The 19099-nt window shown below is 50.8% G+C and overlaps 9 protein-coding genes across 16 annotated transcripts; 5 read left to right on the top strand and 4 right to left on the bottom strand.

Annotated features, from left to right (window-relative positions):
* The first annotated feature begins 1217 nt into the window (after positions 1–1217).
* H310_06152 lies at positions 1218–2781 on the top strand. Of its 2 annotated transcripts, XM_008871102.1 has the most exons (4): positions 1218–1494; positions 1545–1621; positions 1674–1796; positions 1843–2781. In XM_008871102.1, the coding sequence occupies exons 1-4, from the start codon at positions 1290–1292 to the stop codon at positions 2032–2034; spliced, it is 597 nt and encodes a 198-aa protein (XP_008869324.1). In that variant the 5' UTR covers positions 1218–1289; the 3' UTR covers positions 2035–2781. The 2 variants fall into 2 exon arrangements, with proteins under 2 accessions (XP_008869324.1, XP_008869325.1); XM_008871103.1 differs by having other exon boundaries at positions 1674–2781.
* Positions 2086–2795, bottom strand: H310_06151 (hypothetical protein). The gene has a single exon (XM_008871101.1). The coding sequence runs from the start codon at positions 2719–2721 to the stop codon at positions 2191–2193; it is 531 nt and encodes a 176-aa protein (XP_008869323.1). The 5' UTR covers positions 2722–2795; the 3' UTR covers positions 2086–2190.
* A 199-nt stretch (positions 2796–2994) lies between these two features.
* On the top strand, positions 2995–4938 carry H310_06150 (hypothetical protein). Its single transcript, XM_008871100.1, has 4 exons — positions 2995–3055; positions 3110–3173; positions 3218–3379; positions 3426–4938. The coding sequence occupies exons 1-4, from the start codon at positions 3032–3034 to the stop codon at positions 4883–4885; spliced, it is 1710 nt and encodes a 569-aa protein (XP_008869322.1). The 5' UTR covers positions 2995–3031; the 3' UTR covers positions 4886–4938.
* Positions 4939–5087: 149 nt separating this feature from the next.
* Positions 5088–5890, bottom strand: H310_06149 (hypothetical protein). The gene is made up of 6 exons (XM_008871099.1): positions 5807–5890; positions 5644–5762; positions 5519–5582; positions 5387–5474; positions 5218–5343; positions 5088–5162 (listed from the first exon to the last, which is right to left on the bottom strand). The coding sequence occupies exons 1-6, from the start codon at positions 5839–5841 to the stop codon at positions 5145–5147; spliced, it is 450 nt and encodes a 149-aa protein (XP_008869321.1). The 5' UTR covers positions 5842–5890; the 3' UTR covers positions 5088–5144.
* Positions 5891–5923: 33 nt separating this feature from the next.
* H310_06148 (hypothetical protein) lies at positions 5924–8414 on the bottom strand. Of its 3 annotated transcripts, XM_008871097.1 has the most exons (13): positions 8308–8414; positions 8164–8255; positions 7830–8112; positions 7703–7783; positions 7593–7655; positions 7435–7553; positions 7119–7384; positions 6982–7067; positions 6818–6929; positions 6521–6766; positions 6341–6473; positions 6175–6295; positions 5924–6129 (listed from the first exon to the last, which is right to left on the bottom strand). In XM_008871097.1, exons 1-13 carry the CDS (start codon positions 8404–8406, stop codon positions 6073–6075), a joined length of 1758 nt encoding a protein of 585 aa, XP_008869319.1. In that variant the 5' UTR covers positions 8407–8414; the 3' UTR covers positions 5924–6072. The 3 variants fall into 3 exon arrangements, with proteins under 3 accessions (XP_008869319.1, XP_008869318.1, XP_008869320.1); XM_008871096.1 differs by having other exon boundaries at positions 6521–6929; XM_008871098.1 differs by having other exon boundaries at positions 6341–6766.
* A 102-nt stretch (positions 8415–8516) lies between these two features.
* H310_06147 (hypothetical protein) lies at positions 8517–10730 on the top strand. The gene is made up of 7 exons (XM_008871095.1): positions 8517–8589; positions 8635–8742; positions 8787–8915; positions 8977–9199; positions 9248–9304; positions 9348–9443; positions 9515–10730. Coding segments are annotated over exons 1-7 (1794 nt in total). The 5' UTR covers positions 8517–8587; the 3' UTR covers positions 10694–10730.
* On the bottom strand, positions 10705–14708 carry H310_06146. 2 transcript variants are annotated; one of them, XM_008871093.1, is made up of 13 exons: positions 14273–14708; positions 14040–14224; positions 13926–13997; positions 13806–13877; positions 13712–13759; positions 13604–13666; positions 13429–13560; positions 13350–13382; positions 13095–13298; positions 12015–13046; positions 11929–11967; positions 11685–11881; positions 10705–11634 (listed from the first exon to the last, which is right to left on the bottom strand). In XM_008871093.1, exons 1-13 carry the CDS (start codon positions 14670–14672, stop codon positions 10773–10775), a joined length of 3339 nt encoding a protein of 1112 aa, XP_008869315.1. In that variant the 5' UTR covers positions 14673–14708; the 3' UTR covers positions 10705–10772. The 2 variants fall into 2 exon arrangements, with proteins under 2 accessions (XP_008869315.1, XP_008869316.1); XM_008871094.1 differs by having other exon boundaries at positions 13926–13985.
* Positions 14709–14838: 130 nt separating this feature from the next.
* H310_06145 (hypothetical protein) lies at positions 14839–16858 on the top strand. 4 transcript variants are annotated; one of them, XM_008871089.1, is made up of 6 exons: positions 14839–15359; positions 15407–15481; positions 15528–15932; positions 15995–16148; positions 16199–16409; positions 16453–16858. In XM_008871089.1, the coding sequence occupies exons 1-6, from the start codon at positions 14904–14906 to the stop codon at positions 16841–16843; spliced, it is 1692 nt and encodes a 563-aa protein (XP_008869311.1). In that variant the 5' UTR covers positions 14839–14903; the 3' UTR covers positions 16844–16858. The 4 variants fall into 4 exon arrangements, with proteins under 4 accessions (XP_008869311.1, XP_008869312.1, XP_008869314.1 ...); XM_008871090.1 differs by having other exon boundaries at positions 16199–16858; XM_008871092.1 differs by having other exon boundaries at positions 15995–16409.
* A 48-nt stretch (positions 16859–16906) lies between these two features.
* Positions 16907–19050, top strand: H310_06144 (hypothetical protein). The gene is made up of 4 exons (XM_008871088.1): positions 16907–17539; positions 17596–17880; positions 17931–18103; positions 18156–19050. Exons 1-4 carry the CDS (start codon positions 16927–16929, stop codon positions 19020–19022), a joined length of 1938 nt encoding a protein of 645 aa, XP_008869310.1. The 5' UTR covers positions 16907–16926; the 3' UTR covers positions 19023–19050.
* Positions 19051–19099: the final 49 nt, after the last annotated feature.

Raw genomic sequence — 19099 nt, 5'->3', positions numbered from 1 at the left:
TCAACGGCGCGGTCTTCTTCGCCTTGACTTGACGCTTCTTGCGCAACTTGTTCCCTTCGGTCGCACTTACGAGGGACTTCGCATGAAATGGCAAACCCTACTAGGAGTTTAGTGCCAATCCAGACTCGCACTTACAGTCTTTCCCAATAAAGGTACTGCCCCGTATACTCACAAAAGGAGAACAGGTAGAGCTGTAGTGATGTGGAGCTGATCGGAGGGACGCTGAGGACGCTGGCTGACGACGCGGACGGCTTGGACGGCGGCGGCAGAAAAACCGGGAAGGTGCAAGATAATTCCGGCTAAGTGCGGTTTTTTGGGGGTTTCTAGGTTCTTGACGCGTTTGGCTGGGCTTTGGCGGCGGTGGCGGGACTCGGGCGGCAGGGAAGGCGGCACGAGTAAGGACAGACGCGAAGGCGGCGAAGGTTACTTGGATTCGTAACCAATTTAGTGCAAATTGGAAAGTGATTGATTAAGCCGAGGTTAAGCTAGACTACGAGGTTAAGCTAGACTACGAGAAAGTTCGATTTCCAGAAATTCATTAGGCAGCGCTAGGGCGATGTGGCTTCCATTAGCTTTCACTTGCGCAAGGCTCATGCAACATGCAGAATGGGCAGATTAGTATGACGTGGCCTTAAGGCGATGTTTGATTTGTGGATTAAATATTTCACGCCGATTTGGCTCAACAGTTGAAGCCCTCGTTCATGTCGTGGGTCGATCTTGATTCATGAGCTTCGTGGCGAGTACTTTGACAAGTTTAATTTGCATTACTTCGTGAATTTGTGAAGGGATATCGATCTACTGGGTGTTTTCGCGTATTTTTTGTTAGTACTACTACGTTTGTAGTGAACCTACTAATAGTAAAGGTTGGAACATTCTCGAGTAATCCTGGTCGGACTGGAGATGCGATGAATAGCCTCAAGCATGACCATATCACAAGTAGCTCTTGCAAGAGTTACTCTTTCCATGTGCGCCAGTGTCTCAACGATCTCCACAACACTCAACTTGAAAGAATTCCGACCTGGGAGATTTCAACGTTCGAATGTTTGACGTCGTGTATGTACTGGGAAATGTGTAACCCCATCCGACAGGACAATAAAATAAAATTCCCATCGCGATGTTATTTGTTTGCATATTTATTTTGAGTTTATTTGAAAGTCATTATGGACTTAGAATATTATTTTTCACTGCCGCCGAGATCAAATGCTGAAGGGAGGAAAATACTTCTCTCCCCCACAGGAGGAACTGACGAAAGCAAGCGCATTCACACCGCATCTGCAGCTTCGGAACTCATGGCCCAAATGAAGACCTGCCACTTCAAACTTGTCCTTATCGGAGACACCGCTGTTGGAAAGTCATGCCTCGTTGTCCGGTTCGTGCGAGACGAGTTCTTTGAGTTCCAAGAGCCGACAATTGGAGCGGCGTTCTTGACACAAACCGTCAGCATGGACGACGGGGTGACCGTCAAGTTTGAGATCTGGGATACCGCAGGACAAGGTTTAGCATGAGTTGTTAGTGAAGGAGACTCATCGATATCTCTTTCCTAGAACGATATCGCAGCTTGGCACCGATGTATTACCGTGGCGCTGCTGCTGCTATTGTCGTGTACGATGTCACGAATAAGGTAAGAGGAAAGCATTTATCTCGACTACAGAATTACTGAGTGATCTTTGTAGGACTCCTTCACTGGTGCTATGTCCTGGGTTAAGGAATTGCAACGCCGTGGGGACCCCAACGTGATCATTGCGTTGGCCGGGAACAAAGCCGATTTGGAATCCCGCCGAACAGTCGATTTTGAGGTATTTCCCCGCGATATGAGAGTCATGAGCGCGTATATTTCTATAGGAAGCGCGTCAATACGCCAGCGACAACGGTATCTTGCACATGGAGACGTCTGCGAAGACTGCTGCGAACGTCAAAGACCTGTTCGTCGCAATCGCTGAACGACTCCCAAAGAACCCCCCACAACCTGAACGTGAGGCCTTCCCCATTACTGCACCGCCGAGCCAAAAGCCAGCTCGGGGCGGGTGCTGCTAAGCGAATGCTTCCTGCAGGACGCGGTGACGCTCGGACCAATTGTATTGCCTTTATATGTAGAAAAGAGTCCTCGGTAAACGCCCCGTTGAACGAGAATGATATTTTATTTCAAACATATTCTCGCAATTAGATTTGTATTTGAATGAAGCAGTACAATCAATCGCGACGCTTCTTCAGCTGCGAAACATCAAGCTTGGAATCGTCGTCAATGCCAACCGTGCGATTAATGCCGAACAAACGAACACCGTGCAATTCTGGCAATTTGGCCAAGATGAGCACCACCCACACAGGCACGTTGATCAGCAGCTGGATCGTATCGTAGTTTGACATAACACTCGCCCACAGCAACAAGACGGTCGGCACCACGATCAGGAACTTTTTTATCCACGTCCATGGCCGGCCGTCGTCAATTTGCTCGTAAAACGTCAGTTCGCGGTACTGGCCACCGAGACTCGATGGGTCTTCGTCAGGGGAGCCTTTGATCCAATGCATTGCCACGAAGGAGAAAAACCCGTGCACTATGTTGACACTCGTCCATGCCCAGTCCACAGGCATGATCGTGTGCACAATGATGTAGATGAGGAACAGGGTGATCACATAGAAGCCCATGAACCCCGGGGAGTCCATCCAGTTGACGTTTCTGTTCAGGTTTGGCTCCAGCGGCGTCGCACTGTTTTCGCGCTGCATGCCCTCGTTGTCGGGTCTGAAGCAAAAGGATGAAGTTCTTCTCAATAATGCAAAGTGAATCCCAAGTAGAATGCAAAGTGAATCCCAAGTAGAATTTTGGCGAATTAAATCGCAATGTCGTTTCCTGAGCCTTTTGATTGGTTCAAACATTGTTGACTACAATGAATGATAGTATTACTAAAAGACGGCAGATTAGCGACCCTGGACGCCTCACATTCAAGCGGCCAAGTGTAGTAGGACCAAGCTACTACTAGTGATACTAACATACCCACTGGTTTTTGAATCCTCGTTGCGCACACGCACGACCAACATGGCATTCTTGAAGGCAACACTGGTAGGCGAGTTGCAAGTCATGGCGACGACATTGCAGAGACTGACTATGCGATAGGGGAACGATCTGTCAAAGCGCATCGAAGAAGCTAAAATCCTCGTCGTTGGTGCCGGCGGGATCGGTACAATTTGCTTGCTAAACCTCAATGCCTGACAAACTTTTCAGGATGCGAGCTGCTCAAGAACCTGGTGCTAAGTGGCTTTGGAGACATTACCGTCGTGGATTTGGATACAATTGATGTGTCCAACTTAAACCGTCAATTCCTGTTTCGATCCCACCATGTGGGCCAAAGCAAGGCGGAAGTGGCCAAGGAAGTGGCCCTGCAATGTACGCTTTCATTCGCTCTCAAACGAGTATATGACGGAAGATGTAGTCAACCCACGAGTCAAGATCACGGCTTACCACGAAAATATCAAGTCGAGTCGGTATTCGATCGAGTACTTCAAGCAGTTCTCTCTTGTCATGAATGCATTGGACAACGTTGACGCGCGAAAGCACGTGAACCGCATCTGCTTGGCGGCACATATCCCGCTAATTGAAAGCGGCACGACGGGATATCTTGGTCAAGTGTCTGTGATCATGAAGGGCGACACCGAATGCTACGAGTGCACGGAGAAGGCGACGTCCAAGGTATATCCTATCTGCACAATTCGCAGCACGCCGGACAAAATGGTCCATTGCATTGTGTGGGCCAAGGAGTGTTTCAAGTTGCTCTTTGGAAAGATGGAGGACTCGATGCTGTGGGAGGACCCCCTCAACGATGACAAGTCGGCGTATATCGACCTGGTACTAGCGAAAGATGTATCCGCACAAGAGTACGCGACGAATGTCTTCCAAGGGTTGTTTGAGTTCGAAATCCAGAAGAAACTTGACATTAAAACGTACAAGACTGCCAAGTACCAACCGACCCCCGTCTTCTTTAACAAACTCGATCTCCCCGATCTTTCCAAGGACGAGAAAACCCGGGGGTGGAACGATCGCGTGCTGTGGACCTTGGAAGAATGTGCCGCTCACTTTATCCAGAGTACCGCGTGCCTTCTCGCGAACCCGGATGTGGGTTTGCTCGAGTTTGACAAAGACAACGCCGATGCGCTCGAGTTTGTGACAGCAGCGGCCAACTTGCGCGCACACGTGTTTGGGATTTCATTGGAATCCATGTATGCGTGCAAAGGGATCGCAGGCAACATCATTCCCGCCATCGCGACAACCAACGCCATCGTGGCCGGACTGCAGGTTCTAGAAGCGTTTAAAATCCTTCGCAACAATGGTCAGCAACCCATCCATGCCGCGTGCCGGTACACGTACTGCAATCGGTCATGGGACAGCCGAGGCGTACTACTGACTCCCGTGGCACTGTCCCATCCGAATCCCAAGTGCTTTGTCTGCTCTCGTCAATTGGTCGACCTCGGCCTCAACGTCCACAAAACAACCTTGCAGCAATTTGTGGACAACGTTCTCAAGAAAAAGATGGGCGTGAACGAGCCCACAATCTCGATCGGGTCCAACACCATTTACGAAGAAGGCGTAGACGCCGAGGAGTCGCTGACTGCGAATCTGGCGAAGAAACTGACCGAGTTGCCTGGTGGTGGTATTGTCCAAGGCACGGTGGTGATCGTTGAGGACTTTTCTCAGGACTTTACCTGTTCAATCTCGATCCACCACGTTGCCACGAAAGACGAAGTTGTCTATTTGCTCGGCAGCGAATGGCACAAGCACAACGAAGAAAGCGCGACCCACGACGACAATGAAGTGACTGAAGTCTCAACGGACAAACGAAAGAAGTCGATGGACGAAGTGTCTGCCTCGCCAGCGTCCAAGCGTCCTAGAGCGTAGTGTCTGCATTACACTTAACGTATACATCCGTCTTTGTAAATCACCTTTCCAACGACATACTGCCAAGTAGACACATTTTAAACGAGAAAAGCTGTGATGGCCCATTGGAAAAGTGGACGTAGTGCAACATAATCCGTATTGGACTACGACTGTCGGCATATATGGATCACAAGGAGATGGACGTCAATCACACCGCTGCAAATGCATAATCGAAGAGTGAATTAATTCATTTCGCTGGGGTCGAACACGTTTCAAGGGCTTACGGGATCGGCTTAATCTGCAATACACACGTGATGAATACACTCACGACATGACGTGGCAAGAGTTCCCACCTTGAAGTGGAGCGTGATCAGGGAAAACACAAAGCACTTCAAGTCTTGGACGAGGTAGTAAAATACGCGAAGGCCCTCGGGGTCGTTACTGTCTTGGACGTCCAACAACGAACCAATTTTTGCACACTATCCACCTCACATGACACCTTCGTTACACAAATCAGTGTACCGTGAAGCAAATGTGTTCGTCATTGTGGACAATCTCGAGCTCCTGCTTTCCGACGCGGTCGCTTTCAGGCCACTTGGAATCGTCTTCCCTGCACACGGCGTGAGGAATACTGCAATGAAACGAAATACATACTTGATAATCTCGCTGGTGTCGATGATGCGCTTCACTTCGTCAATCACAGACTGCGACAAAGTCACTAACGCATACACAAATGAGCCGAACGTGAGGCATCACCGCGGATCTGCATCTCAATGCACCTTCTTTCTTGATCAACGTGTCGTTCTTGTAGTTGGAGTTGTTGGCGTATCGGAGCTTGCCATCGGCATGGAACTCGAATTCCATGTATTCGTGGCCGAACTTGCCCTTGTGTCCGACACTATCGAGGCATGTTAGACAGATTGTAGCTCGTGTGGGGCGTACTAGTAGCGCAGGTAGAAGTCATCCGATGCTGGCATCTTGATGGAAGGGTTACCACAGAAGGAATATCCAGCCTCCCAATTCAGTCTAGTAGCCTCGTGTAGTAATATTCCAATTTTGTAGGTACATGCGTAGTATTACTATTCATACATCGAGGGAGCTCCCTACAACCTCTCCATGCTCATCTCTCCCTTGATTCACAGGATTGGAATGGACAACTGGCGGCGCCTGTGACGTGGTCTCAACAACGCGTTTAGATGCCTCTGTAGCTACTTTTGAAAAACGCTGCCATGCTGCAGCGTGTGGAGCATAGCAGTCATGGCATCCTAACTTGGAATTACAATCCAAAATACATCCACCAAGACACGTACTGTGATGGCCTTTTCTGTCACGCTCTGCTTCCGTTTCTCGCAAAGAAACGTCAAGTACACGTTCGGGTCGATCCGAGCGACGGCATACGTGGTATTCATCTGCTTCTCGTGATGGATGGTGCTACAACGGAATGAACGCCAACCCCCCAGTCGAGGAAATACTTACATTGGCTTGGTCTGCTTCGACCCGTGCTTGTCCAGGATGTCCCACCGAGGAAGGTTCGTGAGAAGCATGATCACATTGGGCCAATGCTTTTGAATGAGTAGCGAGCTCAATTCAGCCTTGGGAAAGCTAAACACTGCACCAACCCTGTAACATTCACCTGGCGAGGCATCTCCATCCTACCTGCGGGCCACGTTCCGACGCCCCACGGCGCAGTAAATTCGCCATCGATATCTTCGTCGTAGCGAGACACTTGGCCGAAATACGTTTTGTTAGCTGCTCGAATGTGTTGCATGACGTTGAAGGACGGATCCGGCTTCTCAATGTGCGCAGGACACAGGTACCCGTTCATGTGGAATGCCGCTCCGTTGTTTGGCAGGCTGTTTGTGTTGATCACAATCGTCATGTGTGCCACGTCTTGCTCCTTAACTATACAGGTCCACTCAACTTCAATTCTGAAACGTGAAAGGCACCCCGTACAGTTTCTCGAAAAGAAGGGCTCAAGGATGTCCAATATAGGCGGCCGCAGTTGAGACTTCTGGGCAATGGATGGTGCGATCGACGCGCTTTGAATGTCATAAACTCGCAGCCACTAGCATAAACACACTGTCGGGGGGGGCGTGAGGGTGGACGGCGAGACGCACCTTGTAATAGTACGTGGTGAACTTGCGAACCAACGACTGCTGCAGCTTTCTCGCCCAGCAGAAGTTTGCAAGGACAATGGTATTGTCTAGTACGACGCAATTGGTAGCCATTGCGGGGTCCTGTGGCTCAAGGTTACCTTCAGGTACAATATTCGTCGACGTCACATCGATGGAGAGCTGACTCGACGATTTCGACAGCGAATGTGCACTTGTTGTGATGGCGACCGACGACGATTCGGCAAGTTGTTTTTTCTTCAGTTGTCGCTTCGATGGTTTATCGAAAGTAAAGGAGGATTCGCGAGGTGACGTCCCAGTGGGATTTTCCGCCACCAGGTTGAGTTTTCCAACAACAACTACGTCCTCTTCAATCGCGTGCAACCCATCGCTCCATGTTTCCATACAACTGCACGTGCTTGATTGATCCTTGCACGGCATGACCACGGATTTGGTTACCTTTTCAGTCGATGCAACATTGTAATGGACTTGATGTACTCGAAATCGGACAATGCAATCTCGCTCTCGATGGCCGCCAAAAGTGCCTTGCTCTCGAGGAGTGCAAAATCGCGAAGAGTCTGTAGGACATGACGAGAGTCATGACACGGCGTACGCACCTCGATCAATGGATGGTTCAGACTCCCCAATTCTTCCATGACATGCGCAACTTCGTCACGAATCTACCGTTCTTCGCGTGATAACTTGTGCTCATGTTGACATTATTTACCTCGTAATAATCAACTAAGAAATGGACGAAATCGGGTTCCCCCGTCAAGCCGACGTAGAGTGCCACCATCGCTTCTCGTTGCTATGCCGCCACGAGTCATGCCCTCTGGGCGGCATGAAATACTTACCGAGAACAGGACGCTACACTGCTCAAAGAATATTTGGATGTCTTGCATTCGAGAGAGCAGTGTCGGGTCAACCGGCACGATATCTTTCAAGGATTGGCCCGATTTCGGGGTCCTGATGCGGCCAAAACGATCTTCCACTCCCTCTGATGACGTCCTGGTGCTTGGATTGGTGTACAACAAGTTTAAACATTGAACAATGTGGCGCTTCAGGTGCTGGTACAGCTGATGAAGAATCGTGCCGGCCAATTTGTTGTTCGCGCCAATGAAGGCCATTTTGTGATACCTACGACTCAGAGTTAGCGCAACGCCTTCTATCGATGGGTAGCAAACCTACGTGCTATCGCAGTCTGCCCAGAAATGAAACACCTTGGCCAAATGTTTCCACTCGGGCACGTCCGCAAGCTCCGCCGGAATCACCTCTTTCGCCTAATCTCCCGCTATCATGTCAAGTTCACACATGTGGCAGGAGACTACATACGTGCATGTACTGGAACTCATTCATTGCATCCATGAAGGATGGCAGACGCTCCAGCAAGCTCGCGCATAGCTTCGAATGCAGCGTCCGCCTTCCCGACATGCTTGCAATTAAGACAGTCAAAATCGATAGTTTTTCGTCAAAAGTACCGAAAATAGTTCAAAACCATGAAAACTCACGTAAACGAACCAATTTTTTACTGTTTTTCTCTAAGAGGACCCGACATACAGGAACGTCGACGAGGCCCTGGCACCCCAATCTACCGTGTCCACGAGCTTGAGTGATGCACGTAGGCTGGATCTCTGGCTCGCAATCCAACTCGATGCGTAGGTTGAGGCAAGTGCAAGCGTCATCCTTCTTCCCTGACACTGAAGGCGACGAGTCCAGCATTCGACCGACACGGAAAGCCACGCAACTGCGCGAGTCGTCGGTCCGAGAGTACGATTCACACCTTGCTGCCTTTACCTTGAATATGTTACTAGTGAGAGCACCGCCCCACTCATTTCACTACGTCAGAACACGACCTCCCGAGAGAACGACCCGAATGCATTTTCATCGAGTGTGGCGTACGTTGGCGAGATTGAATTTCCAGCGACAAGAACGATTCTTTGGTACATTGCAACACGATCAAGCGGCATATTTTGCCACCTTATCAACTTTTGATGTAAACAGGGATCGTCGACCGCTGTCAGAACCTCAGGTCGTCCATGCAGATGACGCCTTCATCCCTACTGCCTCAATCACCCACTCTACCCTGACTTCCATCCTCAACTCCGTCGGGAACGCCACAGGCGACTTGGGTTTCATTGGGTACGTTTCGTTCTCTGAAGTCTTATCTTCGAACAAGTGGAAGCTTCAAGTCGACTCGTTCACTTGTGGTGCCTTGCCGTCCACTGTAAGTCGATGTCCCCATCCGTTTCCTTGTTCATCTTGGAAGCATTAGAAAGCGGGTTTCTGCATTGGTGTTTATTCGAGGTCGGCAGATTCAAACATGGACCAAGTAAGGCCGTGTTACTTGCGAGGCAGCTCTAACCCTCCAGAAGGCCACACCATGGCATGCTGCATTAGCTCAAGGCTTTGATAAGATGCTTGAAGCAAACAAACACTACATATCGTCTAATCTTTCCTCCTATTTATCGGTACGGGTTAATTGACTCTGGAAATGTTTTTTTATCAACTGGTTTTCACGGTTTACACACTCTGTATGTAGCTTCAGCTGATCGTGACATGCATTTCATCAGCCCACTTGGATGTCCAACTCAACGCTCTTAGTCCATCGACGTCGATGAAAATGATTCCGATCCGCAACTTGCCTCTCCTTCTGACGCCATTGGCCAAACTGTTGATGAAGGCAAGCTCGAATATCCCTCAATGGTGGGGGTACGTTACCTTGGATAAGACGCGAAAAGTTGTGCCCTTGCTACAGTCTGACCCCCTGGCCTCCACACGACCGTTGGTTGGAATATGGGTGCGAACGACCTTCCAGTCGCACGTATATTTGGCGTCGTATTTGTTCGGTCTGCACTCATCCTCCCGCCACAAGCTGTGGATTGCGCCAAGGACGTTTCTCTTGGTCAAATACCCCCTCGAATCCATGCAATGGCTGCCAGAATTCTTCGAGTGCACGCTATCTGACACAATGACTCCGGAATTTTGTACTGCGCGACAATCCTACGTACATAGTGGTTCCGATGCACCGCTGGAGCTTTCGATGTCGCGAAGTGTGTTTCCAACTGCGCTGCCTGCAATGCAGGATGCCGTTGGGGAGGTCATTGCACCGCCAATTGTTCCATGGAATGCCGACCCAACCAGAGCTGAAGACCTTACGGTCAACACCCCGATGGAAGCATCGTCCTTTGACATGCCTACACCAGTCCCCCAACCGCATCTGCCAATGCCACATCCGCACAGGAAGCCGATGTTGCCCCAGGTCAATATCGTCGAGTCCGTTCAAGAGGCCAACGGAACAATCAATCGGGAGTCCGACCTTGTGGCCCTCTTGAAGAAGCAAACCCTCATCATTGACGCTATGCAATTGGAAATCAAATCATTGCAAAATCAACTGAAAGCGCTGTCCGAGGCGAAAAAAGATGTGTGCACCGTTAGCACGAACACGTCGTTCCTTGCCGAACCAGAGACACATGAATTTCCTCGCAGCACATGTGACTCGGACAACGAGAGCGACGCCGACGACGCGGCATCGAGTGCCCCCCCTTTGGTTGGCAATGCTATCGATTCAGCCGTGACGGCTCAACGTGCACCACCAGTCGCATCACCGACAAGCGACTTTGACGTACCGCGTATTCGTATTCCAGCTGCTGCCGCTGTGGGCGAGTCGGACGACGACATGTCTGAAATCGACGCGAAGTACCTCCGATTGTTGAAATGAAACAAGACTGATTCGCATTGATGATGGCATTCGTGTTCCATACTCAGGTGTTAAAGTCTTGAGCGACCGCACAATGGAATCACGCAACACCGCGGCCTTGTAACGTCAGAGTGGCCTTGTCCGCGGCAGAGAAGGCGACCATCGACGCGGTCACATCTCTGGGCACAGCGGGGGTGAAGTAGACGGGAACCTCCACGTACGATCTAGGACGGAGGGAAATGCTCGAGTAGGAGCACGAAAATGGCGCAGACACGGGCTGGAGAAAGACCGTGATTGATTCTTTGCTTCCGTTGCAGATGCGAACAGGCAGACAATGTGAGGATCGCAAGGTGCGTGGCCCGAAGTCCAGTCTAGTTGCTTGAAAAAACAGCCCTCTTTTCCGCGACCTGGTCCTTGCTGTCGTCGACGTCGACTCGGTAGAGTAACTCATTGCCATCTCCTTGATCGATGAAGCCGTATCCACGCACGACATACTTGCATCGACCACGAGACTGATCTCGCGTGGCAAGGAGCCATTCACGATCACTGCAATCAGTCCGCACCACGCTTTGGTGTGCGAAGAGTCGGCGAGAGACACTTGAATGGTGCACTTGCCATTGGGGTGGATCTCTCCAGCGTTCGGTATCACTTGGATATGATCAAACGGACAGTTCACGGTGAAGGTGGTCGTGGTCGCGACATAGTTGAATATATCGAACGTTGCAGCTGCGCCGCTAGTCAACTTTAAATGCGTGGGCTGCACGTCAAATACATGCGGTGACGGATGGTAGTTGTGCAAGTCTTCGGCGAGAGTTGGTCGCGATGGTAGGTCCAGAGGGGTAGCCGATGCCTTCTTCACATGAGCATCCACAATGATCTCGTACGGCGTTGCCAAAGGATCACCCGACATACTTCGGAATTGAAAGATCGCAGACACAGCCCCAATTCTCGCAGCGACAAACCTGCAACAGCAGATTGGTGAGCACGCTGGCAGCAAGGCAAGGAATCCTACCGAATGACAAAGTGATCTGATGAATTTGGAGCCATTTCCAGCACAGTTGGTGCAATGACGAATTGGTTGCATCCACGGCTGAGCGGCACAATGGAGGCGCAAATGCGAGCGAATTTTGAGCTTGTGTTGCGAAACACAAACGTCTCAGAGATCTCCCCTCCAATTGTACACAGAAATCGCTTGCACAGCTTGGGTCGCTACAGGATTACCATGTCACAAGATGATTCAAAGTAGAAGCACTTACGTCCAGAGTGCGTGGGCTCGACTGTGCGTAATAGTGATCCTGCGCTCCAAGATGACATGAAGATCCAGTCATGTGGCGACACGCACCTCTCGCTGAAACATATCTGCACGGTTGGAGCGCGTGGTCGGCAGCTCTTGAGCCACCAAGCGCTGGCTTCTGAGACTAGTTGGTGTTTCTGTCGACGGATAAACCAGTTCTTCAGCGTGCATGGCTTCAGTGGAAGTAAACTCATCGCGATGTTGTTGATGAACAGCACGAGTTGATTCCGATGGAGCGGAACCCTGCAAAATTGTTGCTCTTTGCTGCCGCGTTGCATTGGTGGGCGGCAGTTCGTTCGTGGGAGTTCTGTGACGTGTTTGTCTGCCGAACTCTCCTTCTGGGGAAAGGTCAGAGTTGTTTGCATGACCAGTGGTAGTTGTGCCGCCGATGTCTCGATTGTGCTGCAAGGCTTGGTCTTTCGCCTGGCTGTACCCGTTTCGATCGGGGGCTTTGATTGTGGCTTTGGGTGAGTTGCCCAACTGTCGTTGGTTTCGTCGAGGCGATTGCGTTTGAGAAGGAGCATTGGTAGCAATAGAATGCTGCCACGAGGAGACTTCCCGATTGAAATCAGTGAAGTCAAGCCGTTCCTCAAGAGACCGATCTTCATTGACCCCATGCGTATCCCTTGCCTTTCGGTCAGTTGCCGAATTGTTGACGGATTCAGCATGGCTTGGTGCCGTTGCTGGCTGTGCACGAAGGGGTGCGTCAGCCCCGTTCGGAATTCTATTAGCACTTGGCAAAGGTGCAGAAGAGGCTTGAGCCCTTCCGTGATGTTGCCCAACGGCTTGAGAGCGACCGGTGGAAAACTCATGTCTGGCACTTCCATTCATCGGGCTCGGGCACTGTTGCCCACTTGGCAAGCGTTGAAAGAAGCCATGGTTTTGGACAGAATTTTCTGTAGCACTTTGGGTCAATGCGTTTACTTCCCCGATGGCCCCTTCACCCCGATGGTAGTCAGCAATAGCCATGGCTTCGGACACAACGGCAGCTTCCACGGCTTTTTGGGCCAAGGCGCGAAGGCGAAGGACCTCTGTGACCGAATTTTGCATTGCATTTGTTGCCTCCATCATTGCTTGGACCTATATATTTTTGTTGATCAAAGATTACGAATCGGAGGACGGACGTACGGCAACTACAGCATCCAGAGAGTGATGAATTACTTCAGACGGATGGATGGGGTTAGTCCAATTCATGTTGGCTCGGTCGGACGATGGCATTGCACTCGCCATTTGAATAGCATCGGCCACTGCTTGTGCCGAGTCATGATTAAAATTGACACGGATTGTTGATGGTAATGGCGTGTGATTGGAGCGGTCCACCAGCGAGAGTGTCTTTGCAGTGTCACCATTAATGAACGAGACATCTGCATGCTTGAAGTATACCTCGACGGTCAGGCCATTTGGATTGCGCCGTTTCTTCAACTCGAATGAGGTTTAAGGCCAACTTGAATTTTAGTCCTACCTGTTGTTCGGATGTCGCAAATCCCACAGATGGTGCGAGGCTGCCCGAAATGTCTTGCGATATTGACAAGTTGAGTTTTGAAAAAGGTTTTGGTTCTTGAACAGGCAAATTACCCGACCCCGTGCGCATCCCCTGCGCTGCTTGTCAGACATGGCACTCACAGGATCTGTAGTACATGATCGGCTTGAAAAGATGGAAAACTCCCAGTGCTTCGACCGCGCTGTGAGTCCACAACGTCCTAATTCGAGAGCATTTGCGACGAGTATGTAGCCAAGGCATTTACCTTGGCAAACATTTCCGAGCGCTTTGTTGTGCTTTCTCGTGGGCTCGTCTACTCCAGATTAGCGTTTGGTGGAAACAAGGAGAAGTAATCTTACAAGACCGCGATGGTCAGACTTGTAAAAATTGCCCCGGTTTGACGACGATTCTATCTTGGGGGTGCTGGTTTGCTGTTGAAGGATGTTAATCGTCTGTGCTTCGCCGAACAAAGTACCTACCTCCGTGGTAGACGGCGGCGCGATCGAACTGGAAATGGCTTTGTTGAGCTCGAGCGAAATCTGCTTGAATTCCTTTCACTTGATGATCATCACATGCATGGGCGAGATACGTACGTCAATATGGGCGGATGTTTCATCATCGCCAGCCCCAAACTCGACAGATTTCAAATTCCTCGACCGACGAGCAAAAAAATCTTGAGGCGACTCGATCACGTTCACGTCAAAGGAATTCTTTCGGGCGGGCGACAAGGGCTTGGTGGATGCACGGACTGAAGTTTCCGAACGCGTGATAAAGGTCGCTAGATCAATCAACTTGACAAGTCAGACCATTGATCGAACTTTCGTACCTGCGTCGACGAATTCTTCCTTGTCGAGGTCCACAAGGACAGGAGCAAGGGAGATCGATTCGGCCTGGGTTACCAAACTCTGAGTCGGTAAGAAGAGGTCCTCCAACGAGTCCCTCTTTTTCGGCTTCACTTCCTCGTTGTGATACGTTCCGTGGACAAAGAGCGGACTAGATGGACTCTTCGCAAAGGAAAAACGCTTGGAGCTCACTGACGGCGACGGCATGCGAGAGTATTTCGCGTCCATGTCAAAGCCTATGGAGCCAATGGCGTTCCATCCTTGCAGCGCTTCATCATCCATGCGTTTGAAGGAGTTTCCGGCGTTAGCCTTAAAACCATGGCCATTAGATGACGAGTTAAGTCTTCGTGGACTGCCAGAACGGTTCATTCCAGCACCGTCCATTGCCGCGCTTTGCGAGTTGTCACGCTTACTTCGGGCACAACAAATCTGTTCAAGTCAATTAAAAAAATTCAAAATTTCACACCATGATTATTTGTAGTCGCGACAAAATATTGGATTTTTATACTATACTTTGTATTGAAATCGCGAACGAAAGATCCATTGTGGTGAGGTGAGGGTTCGGATTCGGTTGAATCGGGCAGAGGAAGCAGTGGCGACCCGCGACCAAGGTCCATGCCAAGGAAGGGCGATGCGAAGTACGGCATCCAGCCACGCGAACCGGTTCAAGTAAATGGTTACGATTGTCTTCCTGCGCGTGGTGGCAAAGCAGGTGGTGATGATTATACCTGTGCTTCCCGAACATCACAAGGAACGGTTGCATCTTCCAGCGAGGATGAAAGTGAATTTGTCCCGTCCAGCACCTTTCTCGAGAGCGGCGTCTTGCACATACGCGGCAATGGAGTGGTGAGAAACGGTGATGTGCCAAACAACCCAATTACCCCTCAGAAGTTGAAGAACAACACGAAGAAGATGCAAAAGCGAAAGATCGGCACAACGGAATGCACACCCGACACGAAACGAAACAAAGGTACTCCAACGCCTGCATGGACCTCTCGTGGAGATGGGTATGCCAAGCAAGACAGCGACGATGCATCCAGTTGCGACGATTCAGACGAACACTCGACTTCAGTACTGTCCGACTTCTGTCGATGCCGTTGCCTAACAGGGATAAGTAGGGAAAGGATGCCGCGGTGGAAGAAGACTGGGTATGGAAGGAGCTCGATCAGCGCCATTTCCGCTTTCCCTCTCGAGTAAGAGCCGTTTTCTGGGGTTTTCATGTCCTGAAATGGATCGTAGAAACAACTTGCATTCTTGGAAACCCTTGATCGCGATGCAATGCATACCGTGGCATCAAACCAAGCCTTTCTCTCCCTCGCTTCTGCCATTCCATCTATGCTTCCAATGAACGGAATGTCTCCGTTGCACGTCATCGACCGGCCGCGACGCGGACGGTATTATCTAGATACTTGGGGCGAACTCGACTTCCTTGACACCTTGAAGTCGTTTGGAAAAGATGTCCAGTTTGACACGTCAGAATTTCAAGTGTACACGACCAACCACGACTTGGTGCACCAATACGACGATGACGCGTTCGAGGACTACGTGAGCAGACTGGAGAATGCCATCTCTCCCAATGCACATCTTGATGAACGAATACACGAATACCCTGCGAGCTTCGGAGGGTGTGACGGTGGCGGAGAGGTGATGTATGCATCGTTTTACGTCGTGATATGCTGACGCTGCGCCCGGTGTCGATGAAATAGATGGACGCCTGGACGTCGCAACCCGAATTGTGGGTACAGAGGACATCTCGCGAGCCAAGCGAAGTCGACGAAGTGTCAGACGTGATGGATATGTGCATAAAAGCACTGGTTAATCAATCTGCATCCAACTGTCATGCTCTGCGTCAAGTGTTTGGTACCACGGCAGCGAATGACCGCCACGGGCAACTGACCTGATTGCGCTAGATCGTGTGGCGCAAGAGACCGAACTGGAGCCCATTTTCCAACAAGAAAAATTGCTTATCACCGAGATTGAAACGTATTACCAACGTTGGAGACAGACAAAAGCAGCGTTCCGCAGTGCCTCCGTTGTGTCAGCGTGGCGTACTGCTTTAAAGTCGCAGAATTTCAATGCGGCGCAGATTAGCGCCGTTGAATTTGCCACCCGCTTTGCATCGTAGGCACGTCCTTTTCTGCGATTGCTAATACGTTGATCGTAGGACGTTGCAGCTCGGTGATGGCATTGACTTCCTCGATCACACGGGTCAGTGGGAACCTGGTTTTGTCGTTGACCTGTTTGTCGCGTCGTGCAAACTGTCGAGTTACGCCAAGATCCAGCTCGTGCGACATGGGGCTGTTTCCCAAGAGTGGTGCTGTGTCTTCAGTGGACGAATAATGCCCGCTGGCACAAATACGCAGAGGGCCGCGCCAGTCCTGGACATCAAGATTCATTCGACTCCGGCAGATGACGCCTCCGTAATTGTACATCACGAGGTATCTTTCCCCAAAGCAATCACATCGTCTCCACCTTCGGTCGATGCGCCGCTGCCTGTATCCAACGCCGACACAGTCGTGACAGACGCAGTCGAGCCGGCCTCAACCATAATCTAATAACATCATCGTGTATTTTTAGGCTTGTTTTGTAGAGGCCAGCAAAAATAGACCACTTGGTGTGGAGAAACCTGGTACATGGGATGGCGGCGCAAGGGGCCACCCACCTGCGGTGCCCTCGCGACTTGCACGAGAAAGTTGTGACCCGCACGCTTCTCGACATACCGAGCCCCAAATTGCGCAAACGCGTCCACGTGGGGTGCACGAACTTGTACTTGACAAAAGCAGCATCCGCCCCCACCCTGCATCCCACAACGCTACTTGATGAGAAGATTGACATCAATAAACTGAGCACCTTGTCGATCGTGCACCAAACAAACAAAGTCGTGGAGAGCCCTGCAGCATCCAAACCTTTGCAACTGTCCCCAGTCACGTCCCCCCCACGCCCTCACACCTCCCACGAGATGCTCAAACCAAGCAAAGATCCGTCGCTGGTTCTCGATCAGGTGATATCGATGCGTCGCGGTTCGGTCAACGGAGAAGCCTTTTCAAGTGGTCGAAGTGACGTCCTTGACGCTTTCCAGTTGGAGAAGGACAACCCCGTCACCAAGGCCATGTTTGTGAAGAACCGAGACAAAATTCGCGATCGTGTGGCGACCAAGTTTGGGTCGATGCGCGCAATGTTTCGAGCGTTCGACAACGAAGGCTCTGGTGGGATTTCGTTGGAGCAGTTTCACAAGTCGATCGGGGCACTGGGTACCCTCTATGCCGTGGCACGAATTCAGTGCTCATTTTACCCCGACGTGTTGTAGGGCTCGACATCAGCGAAGCCGACCAAGTGCTGCTTTACAAGATGGTCGACACAAACGGCAACAACTCGATCGACTTCAAGGAATTTTCCGCCATGTTCGAATCGGAACCGATGCGAAACAGCTTTGTCGACACGGGCAACAGCGCCGAGAGCTTGAAAGCGCGAATTCCACTTAAAGTGAGCCCTCGCACCAAGTGTCGCATTGAAGCATTCCAACTCGAGTTGTCCCAAAAGCTGCTGACGAAACAGGTGTCCCAGCAGGTCGCGTATGGCTCCAACTCGAAAGGTTCGTTCAATTGATGCCTGGCGTTCGTCACCCACACGACATGTTTCCAGTGTTGTTGAATGCTTTTCGCCACATGGACACGAACGGCGACGGGTCGCTGTCGTACGACGAGCTCAAAAATGCGTTGGGGCCCCAAATGCTAGACCTTGAAGTCGACCCCACGGAGCTGCAAGCAATGTTGACCACGATCGATTCCGATAAGAATGGATACATTTCATACAAGGTAGCACACCCCCATGCGTTGTGTCAGTTCATATTCCTTTGTTGCGTCGTAGGAATTCATCAAGTTCTTTTCGCTCAAGCCTGACGTCGACCAGGACGATATTTTCCACATCGGTAGACAGCGCGAACTGGAGCTGCTCGCATCCAACGCAACTCGAGATGCAAACGACCCACCTCCCCATTTCGTCAACTTTGACGAGGACAGAAAGCAATTGGAGCCCATCACAAGCCCTCGCCACATGAGGACTTTTGAAAACGAGCCTGGATGCATCCAAGAGCAACTTTCTCGCAGGACACGCGATTTGTTGAGTGTTCAAGCGCCGAAACAAGATAGTGCATTTGACATCGCTCCACACAAGTTCCCCGGCGACCTAGACGGTTTTTTTGCGTCGTTAGCACCGCTGAGTGTGTCTAAAGGCAAACACAACACGCCCATCGAATGGAGCCGCATCGGCGTCGGCGGCAACGGGGTCAACACAAAGTCGGCTTTGTATATGCCCGACACACAGCGCTTCGTCACAACAACCAACGAGCAGTACAGCCCCATGCACGGACGAAGGCCGCGAATGGGTATTCCACAACAAGACTTGGAGAAGAAGGCGATGCGCATCAAGTCTCGTTATGAGAAGACGAGCCAAAACTTATCCCGAATCGAGCACAACAAGGAGCAACGGAAGCTCCAGAGTCAATGGGAAGAGAAATCCCGGCTGCGAGCTAAGTCGAAGCAGCGCCATTCGTACAGCGACGCCATCATCAAAACGGAAGATAAGTTGTTTGAACACAAGAACAAGATGGCAAAAAAACCCGGCGGGGCTAGTTTCCATCGCATGTGGGCGGGGAGCCTGGAGTCCCAATTCAACTCGCAGCCGTGGGGGCTCTCGAAAGAGGAGTCGTCCCATGAGAACAACGACGCCAAATAAATATAACACCCTATGAACCTTCCGCGAGATTATAGGAGCTTCGACTTCCAGATTTTTCTGTGCATGTTGCTGCAGTT

The sequence above is a fragment of the Aphanomyces invadans genome, assembly GCF_000520115.1.
Source record: "Aphanomyces invadans strain NJM9701 unplaced genomic scaffold supercont1.10, whole genome shotgun sequence".
NCBI lineage: Eukaryota > Oomycota > Saprolegniomycetes > Saprolegniales > Verrucalvaceae > Aphanomyces > Aphanomyces invadans.
This window is presented reverse-complemented; position numbering and strand designations above follow the sequence as displayed.